This window comes from Phacochoerus africanus, chromosome 8 (assembly GCF_016906955.1).
Source record: "Phacochoerus africanus isolate WHEZ1 chromosome 8, ROS_Pafr_v1, whole genome shotgun sequence".
In the NCBI taxonomy this organism is placed as follows: domain Eukaryota; kingdom Metazoa; phylum Chordata; class Mammalia; order Artiodactyla; family Suidae; genus Phacochoerus; species Phacochoerus africanus.
The window spans coordinates 57738946-57756430 of record NC_062551.1 but is presented as its reverse complement, the minus strand read 5'-3'; the positions used below and the strand labels follow the sequence as shown (position 1 = coordinate 57756430).

The 17485-nt window shown below is 39.7% G+C and overlaps 1 protein-coding gene across 1 annotated transcript; it reads left to right on the top strand.

Moving 5' to 3' along the window:
• Window positions 1-15539: 15539 nt before the first annotated feature.
• LOC125133262 (zinc finger protein 501-like) lies at window positions 15540-16850 on the top strand. Its single transcript, XM_047791374.1, has one exon. The coding sequence runs from the start codon at window positions 15540-15542 to the stop codon at window positions 16848-16850; it is 1311 nt and encodes a 436-aa protein (XP_047647330.1).
• The last annotated feature ends 635 nt before the right edge of the window (window positions 16851-17485 follow it).

Below are 17485 nucleotides of genomic sequence, written 5' to 3'. Positions count from 1 at the left end.
CTTGAGTGGTTTTTTTTTTCTTTCATTTTTTGCAAATGCAATGTTTGGTTTTGGCCTGTGGTTGCCCTGATTTTTTAAGTATGCTAACCCCTTCCTATAATTGTGTGTTTTAGCCTGATGGTCCTTTAGGTTCAAACACTTCATTATTATATTAAAATTAAGAAGAGAAACAAACAAACAAACCAAAAAAAGGGTCTATTTATTTCCTAACATCCCTTGCCCACATTTTATGATTTTGATGACTCTTTTTCTTTTTAATTTTATTTTGTTTGAAATATGTTCATGATTAAATCTATATGCTGGCTTATTTGAGTGACTGCTCTCTGATTGTGGTTTCCTCAGTCCTAGTTCTTCCTCTTCTTTTTTTTTTCTTTTTCCTCCCTTTCTTTCCTTCCTTTCTTTTTGGTTTAGAGAAGCCCTTTCAGTATTTCTTTTAGCCTGGGTTTTGTATTGCTGTATTCTTTTAGCTTTTTTTTGTTGGAAAAAAATTTTATTTCCCCTTCTATTTTAAATGATATTCTTGCTGGATAGAGTATTCTAGGTTGCATATTTTTTCCTTTTAGCACTTTAAATATCTCTTGCCATTCCTTCCTGGCCTGTAGTGTTTCTGTAGAGAAATCAGCTGATATTCTTATGGGGATTCCCTTGTAGGTAACATTCTGCTTTTCTCTTGCTGCCTTTAGGATCCTCTCTTTATCACTAACTTTTGCCATTTTTATTATAATGTGTCTTGGTGTGGGTCTATTTAGGTTCAACTTGTTTGGGGCCCTCTGTGCTTCCTGTATCTTGAACTCAGTATCCTTTAGATTTGGGACATTTCCAGCGATAATTTCTTCAAATATATTTTCCATTCCCTTATCTTTTTCTACTCCTTCTGGAATTCCTATTATGCGTAGATTGGCCTGCTTTATATTATCCCATAGGTCTCTTATATTGCTTTCCTGTTTTTTGATTCGGTTTTCTGTCTGCTGACCTGTTTGGGTGATTTCCATTATTCTATCTTCCATATCACTGATTCGTTCTTCTGCATTATTCATTCTGGTTTTTACTGCCCTTAGTTCAGTTTGTATCTCTGCAAATGAATTTTCTAGTTTTTCTTGGCTCCTCCTTATATTTTCTAGTTCCTTTCTGAGGGTGTCTGCATTACTGTTCATATCTTCTCTTAATTCCTTCAGTGTTTTCACTATTTCTCTTTTGAACTCCAGGTCTGTCAGACTGCAGAGATCTGTTTCATTGTTGACTGTTTTAGGTGAGTTCTCCTGTTGGTTTAACTGAGGGTGGTTTCCCAGCTTCTTCATCTTGCTTGTTGTTTTCTTTCTCCTGAGGGAGTTGTACTGTCCGTTATCGGGCAGTGTCTGCCTTGTCACTGCCGTGGAATATCTCCTGAGGGCTGGCGTTGTTGGTCAGTCTTTTTTTGAGGCAGCGTGGCTTTTCTGGAGTGTTGGCAGTGCTAACAGGGTCTCTCTGAAGCAAAGGAGGACTTCCTGAGGGCAGACAGGACTGGGAGGTCCACACCACGATGGGAGCAGATTTCACTCGGCCAGGCAGAACTTACTCTGGTGTTTTGGGGCTGTGGGGCTCTTGCAGGGGACTGGCAGTGCTGGGCAGCTGTTCTGCAGGAGTGGAGCACCGCTCAAGCTAGCTGGGTCACTGAGAACACAAGAGGCTCTTCTGCAGGGCAGCCTGACTCAGAAGTACTGTCGGAGAATGTAGGCAGATCTTTTTACGGCCCAGCCAAGCTTGTTCTATCTTTTCCGGGATGCAGGGGCTCTTGTGGGGGGCTGGCAGTGCTGGGCAGCTATTCTGTGGGAGTGAGGCACCCCCCAAGGGCTGGAGCAGCTAGCTGGGCCACTGCAAACCCAAGAGGCTCTTCCCCAGGGCAGCCCAACTCAGAAGGACTGTGTGAGAATTAGGAAGATCTTTTCATGGCCTGGCCAAGCTTGTTCTAGCTTTTTCTGGGCTGCAGGGGCTCCTCTAGGGGACTGGTGATGCTGAGCAGCTGTTCCATAGGAGTGCGACACCCCCTGAGGGATGGAGCAGATAGCTGGGCTGCTGTGAACCCAAGAGGCTCTTCCCCGGGGCAGCCCAACTTGGAAGGACTTTCCAAGAATTAGGCAGATCTTTTCATGGCCCGGCCAAGCTTGTTTTAGCTTTTCTGGGCTGCAGGCCTTTTCCTGGGGGCTGGTGGTGTTTGGTGCTGCTCTGTGGGGGTGTAGCCCCTCCAAAAGGCAAGCAGGCCAAGGCAGGGACAGCCCCTGCAGTGGTAGGCTTCAGGCAATTGTTGAGGCCAGCCCTCCCAGATGGCAGGCAGCCCCAGGTCCAGCGTGTGCATAAGGGGAGGCAGGAGGCGGGGGTGGGGGGCAGAATGCACTGGGAAGCACAGCTTTCTGATAGCTAGCAGGCCAGTAAGCTCTCTGTGGCATGGGGAGTATTATATGGGGGCCACCCCTTCTTCTCTCCCCTCCCCAACACTGGCGCAGACCTGGCTCTTCTCCCAGGCTCCCTCTGATGTGACTTTCCACTTCCCCGCCCTTAGCGTATTGCTCCCTCCCCCTGCAACGCTCTGCTTTCTAGTCTCCCAGGGAGTCCCTGCCCCATCAAACTTGACAGACTGGTTTCTAGACCTCCCAAGTCTCCACTCCACCCCACCCCCCCCCCAGCCCTTTCCTGGAGACTAACTTCTGGAGCTGAGGTCTCAGTGCCCAGCCCCCATCCAGGCGTCTCAATTTTTGGTGACTGTGCCCATAGTTCAGATGGTCAATTCAGTTCTTGCTCTGCTTTTCAGAACTCCAACTTACTGCTACACTCTTCTCTGCATCTGGAGATTCCTCCGATTCGGTTGATCTTTCTGTCAAGTAGGTGACTTTTCAGGGTGTGGGATCCCTTTCTCCTCTGCAGTTCCCTTTCAGGAGTGCCCATCCGGCTCAGATTCCCCTTCTCTCACTCTCCTCTCTTCTCTTGTTTTACCTAGTAATGTCACGAAATTCTTGCCGTCATTGGAGTTTAGGTTCTTCTGCCAGTGATTGGTTGCTGCTCTGTGTGAGTCGTTTATCCTGTAGATGTGGTTTTTTTGTTGTGTTTGTGGGAGAGGGTGAGCGTGTCCCCCTACTCTTCCACCATCTTGCCTCCTCCTTGATGTGTATATTCTTATTGCCATTTTATTAATTCTTTTGGATTCGTTTTTGTTGCTCTTTTTTCTTCCCTTCTCTTGGTCTCTCTTCTTGTGGTTTGATGACTATTTTTATTGTTGTATTTGAGTGGATTGTTCTTATTTGTTTGTTTACTAATTGTAGATTTTTGGTTTGCAGTTGCCCTGAAATTTTGATATAGGAGTCTATATACATACAAGATTGTTTTAAGTTGGTCTCTTAATTACAAGTGCATCTCAGTGTCCTGCATTTGTACCCTCCTAACGATTTCTGACTTTTTGTAGCATAATTGTGCATGGATGATTTCTATCTTTACTGTATATATGCTTTTACTGGTGAGCCTTGTCATTTGTGGTATTTTTGTTTCCTGTTCTCTTTTCTTTTCTGCCTAGAGAAGTTCCTTTAGTATTTGTTGTAAAGCTGGTTTAGTGTTGCTGAATTCTCTCAACGTTTGCTTATCTGTGAAGCTTTCGATTTCTCCTTCAAATATGAATGAGAGCCTTGCTGGGTAAAGTAATCTTGGTTGGAGTTTTTTTCCTTTCATCACTTTAATTATATCATGCCACTCCCTTCTGGCCTGCAGAGTTTCTACTGAAAAATCTGCTAATAACCTTATCAGGGTTCCCTTGTATGTTATTTGTTTCTTTCCCCTAGCTGCTTTCAAGATTTTCTCTTTGTCTTTAATTTTGGTCAGTTTGATTAATATGTGTCTCGAGGTGTTCTTCCTTGGGTTTATTTTACATGGGACTCGTTGCACTTCCTGGGTTTGAATGAGTGGTTTGTTTCCCATGTTAGGGAAGTTTTTGGCTATTATCTCCTCAAATATTTTTTCTGTCCCTTCTCTCTCTCTTCTCCTTCTGGCATCCCTATAATAACAGATGTTGGTGCATTTGACATTGTCCCAGAGGTCTCCAAACTCTCTTCATTTCTTTCCAATCTTTTTTCTCTTTTCTATTCTACATCTGTGATTCCCACTAGTCTGTCCTCCACCTTGCTTATTCATCCTGCCTTATGTATTCTGCTGTTGGTTGCTTCTAATGAATTTTTTATTTCAGTTATTTTATTTTGCATTGCTGCTTGCTTAAGTTTTAAACCTCATATTTCTTTGCTTAGTGTTTCCTGTAAGTTATCCATCTTTGCCTCTGGTTTATTTCCAATGTCTTGCATCATCTTCAGCACCAACAGTCTAAAGTCTTTTTCCTGGAGGCTGAGAATCTCCTGATCACTTAGCTGTTTTTCTGTCATTTTTTTTTCCTCCCTTATCTGAGTTGTAGTTCTCTGCCTTTTCATTTTTACAGGTTTTTGGTGTGGTGTCCTTTTTGCAGACAGTAGAGTTGTAGTCTCTTCCTTCTGGTATCTGTCCCCCTTGTGGCTAAGTTGGTACAGGGGTTTGCTGTAGGCTTCCTGATGGGAGGGACAAGTGCCTGCCCACTGGTAGGTGGAGCTGATTCTAATCCCTCTGGTGGGTGGGGCTTTGTCTCTGGATGAGATTAGATGTGGCTGTGTGCCTTGGGGGTCTTTAGGCAGCCTGTTTACTGGATGGGTGGGGCTGTGATCCCACCTGGATTATTGTTTGGCCTGGGACTTCTCAGCACTGATCGGGTGGGGCCAGATTTTCCCAAAATGGCAACCTCCAGATAAACGCACACTGATGAATATTCCCAAGAGCTTGGCCTCCAATGTCCATCCCCCACAATGAGCCAAAGTCACCCCCTGTTTTCTCAGGATGTCCTCCAAGAACTGCAGTAAGGTCCAACCCAGATTCCTATGGAGACTTTGCTTTGCCCTGGGACCCAGTGCACATGAAAGTCTGTGTGAGCCTTTCAAGAATGGGGTCTCTGTTTCCTCAAGTCCCATGGAAAAGCCCCACTGGCCTTCAATACCAGATGCTCTGGGGGCTCTTTCTCCCAATGCCAGAGCCCCAGGCATGGCAACTTGAGGTGTGGCTCAAAACTCTCACTCCTGTAAGCAAGTCTCTGTGATACAGTTACTTTCCAGTCTGTGGGCTTCCCACCTGGGAGGTACAGGGTTGCTTATATCATGTAATCGCCCCTCTTACTTCTTCATGTGGCCACCTATTTGTCTTCTAGAGTAGGATATCCTTTTAAAAGTTTCCAGTCCATTTGGTTGAAGGTTGTTCAGCACTTGATGGTAATTTTTTGTTTTTATGAGAGAAGATGAGCTCCAGTCCTTTATTCCACCATCTTAATCCCATCTCTATAATGCTCTTTGGTTTGCTTGCTTTGGTGCTGTAATCCTATAATATTTTCTTATTCTTGATTCAGAGGGATTGAGGATTATGGACAAAATAAAGATCCTCCTTCCCTTCCCCTAATATAAAAGTACATTATTTGTGTTAATACAAAGGATAGATAGATAGATAGATAGATAGGGATATGGATATGTTTGGTTAATGAAAATGATATTAAGTGTATAGTTTTGGAGTTCCCATCATGGCTCAGTGGTTAATGAATCTGACTAGGAACAATGAGGTTGCAGGTTCAATCCCTGGCCTTGCTCAGTGGGTTAAGGATCCGGTGTTGCCATGAGCTGTGGTGTAGGTTGCAGACACAGCTCAGATCCTGAGTTGCTGTGGCTCTGGTGTAGGCTGGTGGCTACAGCTCTGTTTAGACCCCTAGCCTAGGAACCTCCATATGCTGTAGGAGCAGCCCTAGAAAAGGGAAAAAGACAAAAAAAAAGAGTATAGTTTCATGGAGTTTCCTTGTGGCTTAGTGGTTAAGGATCTGACATTGTCACTGCCACATCTCATAGATTTTGAATGGTTGTGTCTTCATTACCAGGTGCCTCAAGTTATTTTTGAATTTTCTTGTTGATTTTCTTGTCCACCCATTTGTTTTTCAGTAGCATGTTGTTTAGTCTCCATGTAGTCAGTTTTTTCTCATTTCTTTTCCTGTGGTCAATTTCTAGTTTCATGCCATTGTAGTCAGAGAAGATACTTGAAATAATTTCTGTAATCTTAAATTTGTTGAGGCTAGTTTTTTTTTTCCCCAGTACATGATCAGTCCTTGAGAATGTTCCATATGCACTTGAAAAGAATGTATATCCTGATTTTTTTAATGGAATGTCCTGCAAATGTCAATTCAGTTTTACTTTAACATGGTGTCATTTAGGATCTTTGTTGCTTGATTGATTTTTTTTGTCTAGGGGATCTGTCCATTTATGTGAGTGGGGTTTTAAATCTACTATTATTCTATTCCCATCAATTTTTCATCTTATGTCTGTTAGTATTTGTTGTATGTATCTTGGTTCCCCTATATTTGGGGCATATATATTGATGATTGTAATACCGTCTTTTTGAATGAATCATTTTATCATTAAATAGTGTCTTTCTTTGTCTTCCTTTAGGGCCTTCATTTTAAAGTCTATTTTATCTGATATGAGTATTGCAACTCCCACTTTCCTATCTTGTCCATTGGCATGAAATATCTTTTTCCCATCCCCTCACTCTCAATTTATATGTATCCTTTGCCCTAAGGAGAATCTCTTGTAGAAGTATATTGTAGGCTCTTGATTTTTTATCCAATCTGCTATTCTGTGTCTTTTGATTGGAGCATTCTTTCCATTAACATTTAAGGTAATTATTGATAAATATTTTTTATTTCCTTTTAAACCCTGTTTTACAATTGGTTCTATGTTTCTCGTCTGTTCCTTTTTTTCCTTTTTTTTTTTTTTTTGGTCAGATGATTTCCTTTTATTTTATGCTTGTATACTTACTTCTTACTTCCCTTTTTAGTTTTTGTGAATGTAATGTTTGGTTTTGATTTGCAGTTGCCCTGTTTTTTAAGGATGTTAACCCAATCCTATATCCACTTGCTTTAGCCTGATACAGTCTCAAACACATTATAAAAAAAAAGAGTCTAGATTATCTTACTTTTCTTCCCTACAGTCTGATTTTGAAGTCCTTTTTAAAAATCTTCATGTTTGTCCTTTAGATGTTTCTCGTGTTTATCATCACTTTTTTTGGTCTTTTTTTTTTTTTTTTTGACCTTTTAAGGCTGTACCCGTGGCATATGGAGGTTCCCAGGCTAGGGGTCCAATCGGAGCTGTAGCTGCTGGCCTACGCCAGAGCCACACCAACACCCGATCCTAGATGTATCTGCGACCTACAACACAGCTCACAGCAATGCCGAGTCCTTTACCCATGAGCGAGGCCAGGGATTGAACCCGCAATCTCATGGTTCCTAGTTGGATTTGTTTCCACTGCACCATGATGGGAACTCCTATCATCACTTTTATAATAGGTTTTTTTTCTTCCTTTTAGATCTGTACTCCAGCTTATTTAAGTGATTGCTTTCCAGTTGTGATTTCCTCCATCCCATTTCTTCTTACTTCCTTTTTATTTAGAGAAGCCTTTTCAGTATTTCAAAATGAGTTTAGTATTGCTGTACTCCTTTAGTTTTTGCTGTTGTTCTTGGAGAAAGTCTTTATTTCTCCTTCTATTTTAAATGGTATTCCTTCTGGGTAGAGTATTCTAGGTTGCAAAATTTTCCCTTTTAGAACTTAGAATATATCTTGCCACTCTGTTCTGGCCTGTAGTGTTTCTTTAGAGAAATCAGCTGGTATGCTTATGGGGGTTTCCTTATAATTAATGCTTTGTGTTTCTCTTGCTGCCGTCAGAATCCTCTCTTAACTTTTGCCATTTTTATTATATGTTTTGGTGTGGGCTTTTTTTGGTTTAAATTGTTTGGGGCCCTCTGTGATTCCTGTGTCTTAATATCTGTTTCTTTAGATTTGGAAAGTTTTCAGACATAAGTTCTTCAAGTATATTTTCAATCCCCTTTTCTTTTCCTTCTCCTTCTGGAATTCCTATTATGCATAGATTGGGCTATTTTATATTATCCCGTAGATCTCCTGTATTGCTTTCATTTTTTTTTCATTTGGTTTCTGTCTGCTGTCCTGATTGGGTGATTTCCAATATTCTATCCTCTAAGTCACTAATTCATTCCTTTGCATTATTCATTATGCTCTTTAGTGCCTTTAACTCAGTTTGTATCTCTGCAAATGAATTTTCTTATTTTTCTTGGTTCCTCCTTATATTTTCTAGTTCCTTTCTAAAGTAATCTGCGTTATTGTTTATATCCGCTCTTAAAAAAGTTTTTTTTTTGTCTTTTTGTTTTTTTAGTGCCACACCCATGGCATATGGAGGTTGCCAGGCTAGGGGTCTAATTGGAGCTGTAGCTGCTGGCCTATGCCACAGACACAGCAATGCAGGGTCCGAGATGCATCTGGCTGATCTCCCCATTGGTTAGATGACTTCCCAGGTTGTGGGTTCTTTTTCTCTTTAACAGCTTCCTTCAGGACTGCTGGTCTTGTCCTGATGCCTTTTCTTTCTCTCTCTTTTTTTCTTTTGTTCTACCCATTTATGTAGAGGGTTTCTTGCCCTTTTTGGAGGTGTAAATTCTTCTGCCAGCATTCAGTAGATGTTCTATGCAAATCATTCTTCATGTAGATGGGTTTTTTTTTATGTCTTTGTGGGAAAAGGTGAGTGCAACGTCTTACCTCTCTGCCATCTTGATTCATCCTTCTCCACCAATTGATCCGTCCAGAGTTGTTTTAATTAAGATCATCATGTGATTCTAAAAGGAGGCCAGTTTCATCACATGATCTCCTGGGTTCATTTCTGAGGACTGAGGGCAGACTTCAGGGCAAGGAGAAGCATTAGGGTCTGCTCTACATGGATTTGGAAGGGGAAGATCAGCACAGCTCACCTACCACATGTGGGCAGAATTCTGGGACTTCTGTGTGAGGAGAGATCACATGTAGACCACAAAGAACACACTCAGGTTGGTCTCCAGGCAGGAGCTCCTTGTGCCTGAATCCTCCCTGAGAAAAAATCACAGGAGAAGTGGTCTTTTTAGGATTTCAAGGTCAGCTTTGAAAGTTTGGCTCATGGGTGTGGTGGGGGTGGTTTAAGGAGCTGTGCTGACCCCTTTGAAGCTATATTCTCAAGATGTTGAATGGATTCCTCAATACAGTATTGAGGGAATGACCCAGAAAAGGAAGAGATGGCAGCTTCTCAAGTAAATGTCCAGTCCAGGGTTTGAGGCTATGTCTGCTTTTCCTCCTGAAATGCCATGGAGAACATAAATCTTTAGCTTTCTATTCCTGATATTCTTAACCTAGTGCAGTTGTTTTCAACTGTTTATTTTTTCTTTTATTCTAATGATACTCATGACAAGCTCTTCAAAATACTCTTTCTCCTCTCCAAGACTTTTCTCCACTGTCTGCATCCGTGCTCCCTATGGTGTATGAAAAATTATCACCATTAATTAATAACATTCAAGTATGAAAAATATTTCCTTGATAAGACATCAGTACAGGAAGACATTGGTTTCCAAGTTTTCCCCTGCGATGGGACTCAGCGTTGGGATTTTAGTGAAGTAGGTGAAAATGTAGTTATTACTTTATATCCAAATGCAACATATTTTATTTGGAGCAGGATTAAGAAAATTCACATATAAGCAGGATGCCTTTAGTAGTCTTGAGTCCCTTACAAATTTCTGAAAAAGAAGTATGAGAGACTGTTCTCTATATTGTTGAGAAAAACTTACTATTTACATGACCTATTAGGAGTATGTGATACGGGAGGTGTATTTGGATTGAAATTTGCATAAAACTGACATTTTTTACATGGTAACTTCAGGCTATAATTTTGTTATTTTTGCCAAATTAACAATGCAGTGACAGTGTGTCTTTCTGTGTGCTTCACTCACCCTGCTATCCATTTATCCTATTATTCTGAGCTTTACTAGTTCGGGTGTTTGCTTTGAGATTCCAGCACCAGTAAATTCATTTTTTTTTCTTTTTATCTTTAATAAGGGTTATGGAAATAGTGTGGGATGTGCTTAAACCATCCCAATCAATGTGGATGCTCTATTTCTTTCTTTAATATCAGAGCAAAAAAAGGCGTATTTAATTAAGATGCTCAGAAATTACACTGCCAAGTATAAGGTCAACCAGTCAAATACATGCAATACATAAAATATAAAATGAAAATATAAAATCCATAGAATGACCATTTCTTTTTAGTTTCTCTTTGCTTGTAGTTTTTTTTTTTTTCTTTATAGGGCTGCACCTGTGGCACATGGAATTTCCCAGGCTCAGCCTAGGGGTTAAGTCGGAGCTACAGCTGCCAGCCTATGCCATATCCACAGAAATGTGGGATCCAAGCTGTGTTTCTGACTGACACTACAGCTTATGGCAACGCCAGGTCCCTGACCCACTGAACGAGGTCAGGGATCAAAACCACATCCTCATGGATACTAGTTGGATTAGTTTCCACTGCACCACAGTGGGAACTCCGTTGTTGTTGGTTTTGACACACGAACTCTCCCCTGCATTTGATCCAGATACTGCATTTAGTCAGTGGAATGTTCAGTAGTCAAGCTGGGTTCCGATGGTGTGATTCTCCACACTCGTACTGCAGATAGGGATCTTTGTTATCACTACTTGGTATTCTCTATAGATCCCAAGAACCAAAGTAGTAAGAACTCTTCAGCAGTGTTCAATTTCTAAAATAGAGCTCAGCAGAATGATAAAGATTTAAAAAGAATAATAGATTTGAAACCAATAATCATTTATTTTATGTCATTGTGTATGCTCTCCCTCTAGTGTGTTTTAATTTTTTATTTTTAAAATTTTATTGGTGGAGTTCCCATCGTGGCGCAGTGGTTAATCCAACTAGGAAGCATGAGGTTGTGGGTTCGGTCCCTGCCCTTGCTCAGTGGGTTAAAGATCTGACATTGCTGTGAGCTGTGGTGTAGGCTGCAGCTGTGGCTCGGATCCCATGTTGCTGTAGCTGTGGTATAGGCCGGCAGCTACAGCTCTGATTGGACCCTAGCCTGGGAACCTCCATATGCCGTGGGAGCAGCCCAAGAAAAGGCAAAAAGACAAAAAAAAATTTACTGGTGTATAATAAACTTATAATGTATATTGATTTCTTTCTTTTTTTTTGGCTTTTTGCCATTTCTTGGGCCGCTCCTGTGGCATATGGAGGTTCCCAGGCTAGGGGTCTAATCAGAGCTGTAGCCACCAGCCTATGCCAGAGCCACAGCAACGCAGGATCCGAGCCGCGTCTGCAGCCTACACCACAACTCACAGCAACACCAGATCCTTAACCCACTGAGCAAGGCCAGGGACCGAACCCACAACCTCATGGTTCCTAGTCAGATTCATTAACCACTGTGCCATGACGAGAACTCCTGTATATTGATTTCAATTGTACAGCCAAGTGATTTGCCATGCATACACATATATCCATTCTTTTTTCCCATACAGTTTATTTCAAAATACTAAGGAATTTCCTTCTGCTATATAGTAGATGTTTGTTGATCTAATAAAATGATACAAAATAACTTACTTGTAAAAGAGAAACAAACTCACAGATTTAAAAACCAATATTATGGTTACCATGGAGCATTTTAAAAATACATTATCCACAAATAGATTGGTAAGATTTACTAGATTAAAATGGTCTTGATTTCACTGACATGAATATTTTCTTCAGTATCACTGTTATGGTGTTATGGTCTTTCTTTTTTTTTTTTTTTTTTTTTGGTCCTTTTAGGGCCACACCTGCAGCATATGGAGGTTCCCAGGCTAGGGATCCAAACGGAGCTGTAGCCACCGGCCTACGCCAGAGCCACAGCAACACCAGATCTGAGCCGCATCTGCAACCTACACCACAGCCACGGCAACGCCAGATCCTGAACCCACTGAGTGAGGCCAGGGATTGAACCTGCAACCTCATGGTTCCTAGTTGGATTCATTTCTGCCACACCACAATGGGAACTCCAGTATCACTTTTAATATGTAAAAAATGCCTGTTTATTTATTTTTACTTAAATTTATTTATTAGGGGATAGTTGATATACATGTTGAATCAGTTTCTGCTCTACAGCATAATGACCCAGTCTCTCTCTCTCTCTCTCTCTCACACACACACACACACACACACACACACACATACACATCATTTTTCGCATCTTATTACACCATGTTCTATCCTAAGAGAAGCGACTGTATATAGTTCCCTATGGTGTATAGTTGGACCTCATTGCTTATCTGTTTTAAATGTAATAATTTGCATCTACTAACCCCAAATTCCAAGTCTATCCCCCACATTTCCCGCTTCCCCTTGGCAGCCACAAGTCAAATCTCTATGTCTGTGAGTCTCTTTCTGTTTTATAGAGAGTTTCATTTGCGCCATATTTTAGATTCCACTTAGAAGTGATAACATATGGTATTTGCCTTTCTCTTTCTGACTTGCTTCACTTAGTATAAGAATCTTTAGTTCCATCCCTGTAGCTACAAATGGCACTTTTTATGGCTGAGCATTATTCCATTGTTTATATGTACCACATATAATCCATTTTTAATCCATTCATCTGTTGAGATTTAGGTCATTTCCATTTCTTGGATATTGTGAATATTACGGCAATGAACATAGGGGTGCATATATCTTTTTGAATGAATGTTTTTTCTGGATATATGCCCAGGAGTGGGATTGCTGTGTCATATGGTTGTTCTTTTTTTTTCCATTTCTTTTTTTTATTACTCAAATGAATTTATCACATTTGTAGTTGTATAATGATCATCACAATCCAATTTCACAGGATTTCCATCCCACAACCCAAGCACATCCCCCCCACCCCCTAAACTGTCTCCTCCGGAGACCACAAGTTTTTCAATGTCTGTGAGTCAACATCTGTTCTGCAAAGAAGTTCAGTTTGTCCTTTTTTCAGATTCCACATGTCAGTGAAAGCATTTGATGTTGGTGCCTCATTGTATGGCTGACTTCACTTAGCATGGTCATTTCTAGGTTCATCCATGTTGCTAAAAATGCTGGTATTCATTTTAATGGCTGAGTAATATTCCATTGTGTATATGTACCACATCTTCTGGATCCACTCCTCTGTTGATACACATTTAGGTTGTTTCCATGTCTTGGCTATTTCAAAGAGTGCTGCAATAAACATTGGAGTACATGTGTCTTTGCGAGTCCTGGTTTTCTCTGGATAGATGCCCAGGAGTGGGATTGCTAGATCAAATGGTCGTTCTATGTTTAGTTTTCTGAGGACTCTCCATACTCTTTTCCACAATGGTTGTACCAATTTACAATCCCACCAACAGTGTACTAGGGTTCTTTTTCTCCACACCCTCTCCAGCCCTTATTGTTTGTTGACTTTTGGATGATGGCCATTCTGGCTGGTGTAAGGTGGTACCTCATCGTGGTTTTGATTTGCATTTCTCTAATAATGAGTGATATTGAACATCTTTTCATGTGTTTTTTGGCCATCTGTATGTCTTCTTTGGAGAATTGTCTGTTTAGATCTTCTGCCCATTTTTTGATGGGGTTTTTTTTTTTGATATGGAGCTGTAGGAGGTGTTGATAAATTTTGGAGATGAATCCCTTGTCAGTTGATTCACTTGCAAATATTTTCTCCCATTCTGTGGGTTGTCTTTTCATGTTGTTTAGGGTTTCCTTTGCTGTGCAGAAATCTTTAAGTTTGATTAGGTCCCATTGGTTTATTTTAGTTTTTACTAAGAGGTGGATCTGAGAAGATGTTGCTGTCATTTATGTCAGAGAGTGTTTGGCCTATGTTTTCCTCTAGGAGTTTTATAGTGTCTGGTGTTATATCTAGGTCTTTAATCCATTTGGAGTTTATTTCTGTGTATGGAATTAGGGAGTGTTCTAATCTCATTCTTTTCCACATGGCTGTCCTGTTTTCCCAGCACCACTTATTGAACAAGCGGTCCTTTCTCCATTGTATATTCTTGCCTCCTTTGTCCTAGATGAGTTGGCTGTAGGTGCATGGGTTGAATTCTGGGCTTTCTATCCTGTTCCACTGATCTATGTTTCTGTCTTTGTGCCAGTACCATATGGTTTTATGACTGTAACTTTGTAGTATAGCCTGAAGTCTGGGAGCCTGATTCTTCCAGCTCCATTTTTCTTTTTCAGGATGTCTTTGGCTCTTCTGGGTCTTTTGTGCTTCCAAAGAAACTTTAAAATATTTTGTTTGAGTTCTGTGAAAAATGTCCTTGGTACTTTGATAGGGATTGCATTGAATCTGTGGATTGCCTTAGGTAGTATAGTCATTTTGATAATATTAACTCTTCCAATCCAAGAGCATGGTATGTCTTTCCATCTATTTATGTCATCTTTGATTTCTTTCATCAGTGTCTTATAGTTTTCAGAGTACATGTCTTTTGTCTCTTTAGGTAGGTTTACTCCCAGGTATTTCATTCTTTTGGATGTGATGGTAAACAGGATTTTTTCCCTAATTTCTCTTTCTGATCTTTCATTGTTAGTGTTGTTTTTTTCTTTTGCTGTTGAGTTGTATGAGTAGTTTGCATATTTTAAAGATTTTGCCTTTGTCGGTTGGATCATTTGAAAGTATTTTCTGCCATTCCATATGTTGTCCTTTTTTTAAATTTTTTCCTTTGCTATGCAAAAGCTTGTAAATTTGATTAGGTCCCACTAGTTTTTGTTTTTATTTCTATTGCTTTGGAGTCTGACCTAAGAAAATATTTGTATGGTTGATATCAGAGAATGTTTTGCCTATGTTTTCTTCTAGGAGTTTTATGGAGTCATGTCTTAGGTTTAAATGTTTAAGATATTTTGAGTTTACTGGTACAAAAACAGACACAAAGACCAATGGAACAGAATAGAGAACCCAGAAATAAACCCAGACACCTATGCTCAATTACTCTTCAACAAAGTTGGCAGGAATATAAAATGGGGAAAAGACGATCTCTTTAGCAAGTGGTGCTGGGAAAACTGGACAGCTGCATGTAAATCAATGAAACTAGAACACACCTTCACACCATACACAAAAATATTCTCTCTTACATTATTCATTCAGCTAAAGGTTTGTCAATTGCATTTAAAATTGTAATGCATATTCGGTCAAATTCGTAAGTGTGATAATTTATTTGCTATCTTTCAGCTTTGATCTCATGATACTCAGGATTTTTTGCCAAAGAAGCTTTGCCTAGAAGATTTATTCCAAAAAGTGCTGCTGGGAATATATGAAAGTTATCACCTGGACATTTATAGTTAAAATGGACTGGGAATGTAAGGGAGCTTATGAGGTATAGAAAGAAGTTATTGTGGACATAAGGAAATTTTGACATTGACCCAGGGAAACATAATACTCTGAAAAGAAATCAATGATATTAATCAAACTGATAAAAACTCCATTTTATAATGACATTTGCAGGAAAAACTTGAAAGAAAATACATCATTAAAAAAAATCCATATTCTCTGAAAGGAAACTTGAAAAAATATGGAAAGTAATCTACCCTGTGCTGCAAATCATCTTTCAGATCACTATGAATATAGGCTTGGATTGAACATTCATTCCAACATGTGTGAAAACTTGATGTTTAGAAATGAAGAAAAAATATACCAATATGAGCAGTTTGAGAACTCATTAACCAATGGTTCATTGTTCTTTAACAAGCAAATATTTTCTCCTTATTCTGATATCTCTAATGTTGATAATAATGAGAGAATCTTTATCCAACCATCTTCCCTCGATAGGTATCAGGGTACAAGTCATGTGGAACAGCCATACCTGTGTAATCAAATGAGTGAGACCTTAAGCACAAGCTGTATGTTTGATGATTACAAGAGTATTTATAATGGAACTGGAGGATATCCATGCATCGAAACTGGGAGTATCTTGAACAGAGACTCCAATCTTATGAATCGTCAGAGCACTCAATCTTTAGAGAACCATTATACAAGGAAGAGAGGTAGCAGTGTCCTTTATCAAAGCCCAAATCTTATTATCCATGAGAGTATCTGTACTGGAGAGGAGGATTACAAATTTAGTGAATGTTGTAGAATTTTTAACCAGTCTTCAAATCTTACTCAACACCAGATTAGTCATACTAGGAAAGAGCATTACACGTGTAACATCTGTGGGAAAATCTTTAATCAAGTATTAGAGCTAAATAGACATAGGAAAATCCATACTGGAGGAAAACCTTACAAATGTGAAGAATGTGGCAAAGCCTTTACCTGGTGCTCAAATCTCACACAGCATCAGAGAATTCACACTGGGGAAAAACCATACACATGTAAAGTATGTGGCAAAGCCTTTACATGGTATTCAGTTCTCACACAACATCAGAGAATTCACACTGGGGAAAAACCCTATAAATGTAAAGAATGTGGCAAAGCCTTTACCCAGTGTTCACATCTTATACAACATCAGAGAATTCACACTGGGGAAAAGCCATATGCATGTAAAGTATGTGGTAAAGCCTTTACCTGCTGCTCACATCTTACACAACATCAGAGAATTCACACTGGGGAAAAACCACATGCATGTAAAATATGTGGCAAAGCATTTACCCAGTGTTCACATCTTACACAACATCAGAGAATTCACACTGGGGAAAAACCACATGCATGTAAAATATGTGGCAAAGCATTTACCCAGTGTTCACATCTTACACAACATCAGAGAATTCACACTGGGGAAAAACCATACACATGTAAAGTATGTGGCAAAGCCTTTACCCAGAGCTCAACTGTTACAGCACATCAGAGAATTCATACTTGTGAGAAACCATACAAATGTAAGGTATGTGGCAAAGCCTTTAACGTGGGCTCAAACCTTAAGCAACATCAGAAAATTCATACTGGGGAAAAAACTATACAAATGTGAAATATGTATCAAAGCCTTTATCAGGTGTTCAATATTAACATCAGATAATCCATACTGGGGAGAAATGATACAAATGTCTGTGACAAAGCATTTACTTGATGCTGAAACCTCAGTCATCATCGGAAAAATTATACTGTAGTGAAGACTTAGAAATGTTCAGAATATGTCAAAGCCTTTAACTGGCTTTAATGGACATCAGCGAATTCATACTTGGAAGAATCCATGCAACGTACAGAATGTGGCAGAGCCTTTACCTATGGCTCAAATCTTAACTGACCATAATAATGATAATTCACAACAGAAAAACCTCACGAATGTAGAGAATATGGCAAAGTCCTAACCAGAGCTGTTACCTCACTCTACATCAGAGGGTATATTCAGGAGAGAGACTTTACAAATGCAATAGGTGATAATTGACATTTGTTCTAAATATACACATTAGAAAACACTAAAGTGTTCACACTGGAAAGAAAGTTTAATGGTGTAGAATATGTAAAAAAAATTAGTGGAAGATCTGATCTAAATATCAGATAATTTGCAGTAGAGAGCATTTAATCAATAACTTTTCTGGTATTACTCTATCTAAATCAGAATATGATGGAAAATAATCCAAACTTAAAACACTTGGGAAAATT